The sequence below is a fragment of the Myotis yumanensis genome, unplaced genomic scaffold, assembly GCF_028538775.1.
Source record: "Myotis yumanensis isolate MYYU_CA2020_CCGP unplaced genomic scaffold, mMyoYum1.0.hap1 SCAF_12, whole genome shotgun sequence".
Lineage (NCBI taxonomy): Eukaryota > Metazoa > Chordata > Mammalia > Chiroptera > Vespertilionidae > Myotis > Myotis yumanensis.
Window position 1 is genome coordinate 648,530 of NW_027223763.1, and position 5,466 is coordinate 653,995.

General features: G+C 70.6%; 1 protein-coding gene across 1 annotated transcript; it reads right to left on the bottom strand.

Moving 5' to 3' along the window:
• Window positions 1–2,303: 2,303 nt before the first annotated feature.
• On the bottom strand, window positions 2,304–4,154 carry FUT7 (fucosyltransferase 7). The gene is given in 3 exon segments (XM_070431012.1): window positions 2,304–3,278; window positions 3,280–3,386; window positions 4,058–4,154. Coding segments are annotated over 3 exon segments (1,179 nt in total).
• Between the last annotated feature and the right edge of the window lie 1,312 nt (window positions 4,155–5,466).

A 5,466-nucleotide genomic window follows, 5' to 3' on the forward strand; every position in this document is an offset into this window, starting at 1 on the left:
TCCCCCGCGCGGGGGCGGGGTCTCGCGTCCGGACCGGCTCCGCGCTGGCTCCGCCCCGCGGAACAGCGACAGCCACTCGCGCCCGCCCGGTCCGCGCCGCCCCGGCTTAAAGGCGCCGCGGCGCCCGCCGCCCGCCCGCCCGCCTCGCCAGGCGTGATGTGAACGCCCACGTCCGCACGCAGATCCCGGGACGCACCCTCCAGGGCGCTCTGCGCCCGGGTCGCCAGGCCCGCGGGCAGCCTCCATCCGCTCCGGTGGAGGCGCCCCAGGAGGTCACTGGCCCGGAGGGCGCCCTGGGGGCCGCTGCGGGAGGCTCAGCCCCCGCCACCCGGTCACGGCCTCCGCGCGCCTCCCTCGCAGCCCCAGGGGCAGGGAAGTCAGCCTGACGTCTAAGACCCAGCGCCCAGCCCCTGCGGCTGGAGTCGGGCCGGTGCCTCGCCGGGGAGGGGAGATGGCGCCCTGGATGGAGATCCCCTGGAGGCTTCAGGAATCCACATTCCACCCCCACCCCCGCGCCCCTTAACGGGTGCGGCCGGCCCACCCCTGCGAGCTTGCCCAGCGGTTCCTGGAGAGCGAGCTGCTGGGCGACCAAGTGGCAGGACGGGCCTGGCCGGGCGCTGCGGGGCTGCTGCTCCCCGGGCATGGGAAGAAGGGAAGGCAGCAGGAAAGGCAGGTGCCGGGGGAACGGAGGCTGCCCCTCTGCGTGGCTGGTTTTTCTCGCCACATCCGAGGGCGGCCGGGCCCCTGCCCAGGGCGTCTGGGACCCAGCGAGTCAGTCCGCAGGGGTGGTCTGGCGCCCGCTGGTGGCCGGTGCAGCCTGGGCCGGCTGGGGAGGTTGCAGGGGCAATTCCCCAGGTGGCCAACAGGAGGCAGAAGAGGGCAGGCCAGCCCCTGCACCAGGGGAGCCAGCAGTGGCTCCGGTGCCCCTCCCCGGCTTCAGTTTCCCCACTTGTGCCCGGGAGGGTGGGTCATGCGATGGCCAGGATCTGGGGTGCACATAGAGGTCACACGTACACTGAATCCCAGCCCCTCCCAGCTCCCTCTATGAAGTGGGAGCTGGGGCAGCTGGGGCAGGTGGCGGGCACAATCCCTCACCCCCCCTACCCTGTGGCCTGAGGACACTTCCTTCTCCCCGGTCAGCACATGGGGTGCGTTAGGTCAGGGCCGGAAGTCACTGGCAGGCCTTTCCCACAAGCCACTGCCAGGGGGAGGGGAGTTTCCTGCGCCACCTGGGGCAGGGACAAGTCCTGATCTCCTATCACAGCTGCTCGAGCTGTTGGGGTTCCTGTCGGCACCCCAGCCTCTCTTATCATTCAGCTGCCTGCCACAGGGCCGCCAAGCTACAGCAGCATCCAGGGGGCGGGGGGGCTCCCTTGCTGCCACCAGCCGCCTGGCAGAGGGAATCCCCGCCACCGAGCAGACCGGGCCTGAGGATGGGGCATCTTCCACGCCCCTGGCCAGGTTGCTGACCTCTCCCCTGCTGTCCAGCCACTGGGTCTTTTGGGGGTCAGGGAAGGCTCTCTGATCGAAGGCATTAAGCGGGGATTGGAGGGACAGGGGGAGTGGGCAGTTTGCAGGGAAGGGTGGCTCAGGCAGAGGGAGTGCCGAGGCCTTGAGGTGGCGCGGGCGGATCCCTGGAGGGACAAGGAGGCCTGTGTGGCTGGGGTGGCAGATACGTGGGGCCCTGTGCTTCACACATGTGACACGTGCCGTCCTTGTCTGTGTTTCTTTATTGTCGCCGGCCCCTCCCTGAGTGGACTGGGGCTGCGAGAAGCCCAGAGCAGCCTGGCCCGACCAGCACATGCCCCGGCCAGCTCCCGGCTGCACACCGGGCTCTGGAACCGTGGTCGGAGTGGGCAATGTGGCTGGCACGCTGGGCCAGGGGATCTTGGGTACAGAGGAGGCTTGCGGGGGGGGACAGGTTTTGCCCCCACAAACCATAGGACCCTGCTTCGGGCCTGTCTCAGCCCCATGTCCCTGCATCGCCATGTCCAGGGCCAGCCTTGACCTACCCAAGATTTGATCAAGGTGGGGGGCAGGGTTCTCAGTGGCCTCTGTTCTGATCCACAGCATGCACCCCACTAATTCCCTTGCCTCTGCCACAGATGCCTCCTCCTCCAGGCAGCCTGCCCAGGCTGCCCCACTCCTCCCTCATCCTTGCGCCCTGGCCTCTGACTCCAGCCTGCACATGAGCCGGATGGTTGCCTGTGGGAGCCAGATGCCCGGCTTTTGCTTTAAACACCTGGCTGTCCACCCACCCCGCCCGCTCCCAGCCCCGCCCCCCCTGCCACTGCCAGCAGCGCTCAGGCCTGGAACCAGCTCTGAAGGTCCTGGTAGACCTGGTCACGGGGCAGGTGGGGGTAGCGGGCGCAGATGGCACAGAAGCGCTGCCGCCAGTCGTTGAACAGCCGCACCCGAAACCGTTCCCGCCACCCGAAGTAGCTGCGGTACTGGCTCTCATTCATGCCCAGGAGGAAGGCGGCCAGCTCGCGGGCCGAGCCGAAGTCGTCCACATGCACGAAGGAGCCGGGGGGTGCGAAGGCCTCGTAGGAGGCCCGCGGGGGCCCCAGCACCACGGGCACGGCGCCGGCCGCCAGGGCGTTGTGCCAGAACTTCTCAGTGATGTAGTCGGGGTGCTGCGAGTTCTCGAAGGCCAGGTAGAAGAGGTAGCGGGCCACGGTGGGCAGCAGGCAGTCGGCGCACAGCGGCCGCTGGCTGGCTCGGCCGTACACGTCCACCGGCAGGTGAGGCGCCAGCTGCCGGTACAGCTGCACGCGCCGCTGCTGAGCCTGGAAGTTGCTGACCACCCAGGCGGCCACCCGGCTCTTGGCGGGCAGCGGGGGCACGGGCCCCTCCCGGGGCTCCAGGCGGCCGTAGGGCACGAAGATGTCCGAGTCCCGCCGGTAGCTCAGCACCCAGTTGAAGACGCCCCGGAGACGGTCGAGGCCATGCGTGTGGCTGGGCGACTCCATGGAAGCCCACACCCAGGGCTGGCCCCGCGGCCGCTCGGCCAGGGGCAGGCGGGCCCGCCGGGTCTGCAGCTCGCGGTGATGGAAGACCACGGCGTCGGCGAGGGCCAGCAGGCTGCGGTTGGTGCTCAGGCTGCAGTGCTCCACGCCGTAGCGGGTGCAGGTGTCTCCGGGCAGCTCCGGGGGCCGGTGAGCAAAGGGCCAGTTCCAGACCAGGATGGTGAGCGTGCGCTGGGGCGCGGGGACCCCCCCAGGCGCCCCCCAGAACAGCCACAGCAGCCAGAGGGCCGAGAGCAGGACGACGCCAGACCAGGCCCCCCAGGGCCCCCAGCTTCTGGGCACAGCCACGCCCTGCACGGGACACAGGAAGAGAGCTGTCTCCCGGAGCTCGCCCACAGCCCCGTCTCCCGGCCGGGGCTCCCCGACAACCAGACACTCACCGGCATCATTCAGCCGCGGCTCTCAGAGTCGGTCACCCAGCAAACCCGGTCCCGCAATCACGGCCGCGCCCCGGGGAGGCACCCTGCAATCACGGCTGCACCTGGGAGGGCACGTCTTTCATCTGCCCGGCAGGGAGGAAATGGGGTGTCTTCCCAGCCCCCGCCCCGCCCCCGCCCCCACCCTGGGGTGACCTTTGACATGAACCACCACCCTCACCCCACCTCTCCTCCAGGCTTCTGGCTGCCGGGTAGGTGGTTCCAGGGCACCAAGCTGCACCCAATCCCGTGCCCCCGCTGGACTCGGGGCAGGGGAGGCCACCCTGGGTGAAGGTAACCCCCCCCCAGAAGGGCTGCCCACCGCCCAGGCCCAGGGCGCCCGTGGGGAGCAGGCATGCTTCCCTGGAGGCCACCGAGCCCCAGGCCAGCGCCACACCCTCTCCCGCGGTGGCATCGCCCACTTCCCCTGCTCACCGCCTGCGCCCGGCGGCCGTGGGCTCCCAGCCCCTCACCGTGCAGACCTGCTGCACTCAGCTCTCTGCCCGGAGGCTGAGGTTTCTCCTGCTGCTTCTCATTGGGCCACCTCCCCCCGCTACCCAAACCCTCCAGGACACCTGTGCCAGCACGCGGGTTCCCAGGGAGGGGTCCGACCGGGGTCCTGAGAGTGTCTGCCCAGGCGGGGCCCTGGCACCAGGCTGGGCCGGCCCAGGGGGGCTGCAGGGCCTTCTCCCCCAGGGCACGCATCCATAGACGCCCCCAGCGGGGTGGGAGAGGGGGGCCCGGGTCCTGCCAGGGGAAGGCTGCTGGGGGCTCCAGGCCCCTCCTCCAGGCCCGCAGCTCAGGATGGGGGGGCAGGAGGGGGCTTTCCAGGCTGGAAAGGGAAGGAGTCCTTGTGTCCTGGCGCTGGCGGCCGGCGGGCGGGCAGGGGGCTGGCAACGGCTCCAGGAAGAGGAAGGCGAGGATCCAGAGCCTTCTCCTCCCCCCCCCCACCCCACCCCCCCCCCCCCCCCCCCGGCAGCCTGGGTCCCGCCTGCAGGTCCAGTTCCTTCCCCTTTCGCTGGGGCTCTTCTGAGCTGCAGGTACGGCTGGCGCCCCTCGCCCCGCCTGCACCCCCGCGGCCGAGCTGGTGCCCTTTGGCTGGCGTGTTTGTCCTGGACGTGCAGGCAGATCCGGGCCCCGCGCTTCGTGGCCGGGAGGCCTCAGGCCCGTTGGATCCTGGAAACAGCTACCAGGAGCCCTGGGCCGGGGCTGCGCCCCTGCTGAGCCGGGCCTCCCCCTGCCTGGTCATCCTGGCCCCCCCAGCGCCCCTGCTGCCATGGGGGGGGGGTCAGGGAGCCCGTCGCAGACCCAGGGGCCCCAGGGGAGTCCAGAAGGCGGCAGTTTGGCCCCTGGGAGGCTCCGCACCCCCAGAAAACCTCTGAGTGCGGTGGGGCCTTGTGCAAGATCAGAGAGGAAGGGGGGCTGTGGGGTCTGTCGGAAGCATCTGGCTGGCGGGCGCAAGGAGTGGCCACGCAGCCAGGCCTGGCTCCGAGAGGGTGGCTGTCCCCTGCCCCTGCCCTCCAGTCGCCCCTGTGTTTAGGGAGATGACCAACGTGGCACCCGGCCACTGGCCCCACCCGGGCACCTCTCTCCTGGCAGGGGACCCAGGGGAGCCACGCCCTGCTCCGGGCCTGGCTCAGCCGCTGCTTCTCCCCGGGGCCGCGCCGGCGGGCGGCAGGGGCACGGAAGGAGCTGATCCCGCCGCAGGCTGGTTTCTGCTTCCCTGACCCTCTGCCCTTCCTGTTTGCCAGGCCAGGCTGGTTGGACCTTTGCCACCGGCCTCACCCACACCCACCACCTGCTCCCTTCCTGGGTGGATGCGAAAGGGGCTGCGGCCTTGGCCCTGCCGCCCCCCTCAGGGCCTGCGCCCGCCGTGGGGCCGTGGGAACCCGCCGGCTGTGAAACGGGCTTCGAGGTTTGGCCCAGAAACAGGTCAGAACGAGAGGCCCTGGTTGGAGAGAGGTGGGAGGCCTGAGTCAAAGGGAAAGTGGGGGCCCCTGGTGCCAGCTCCTCCCCGACCT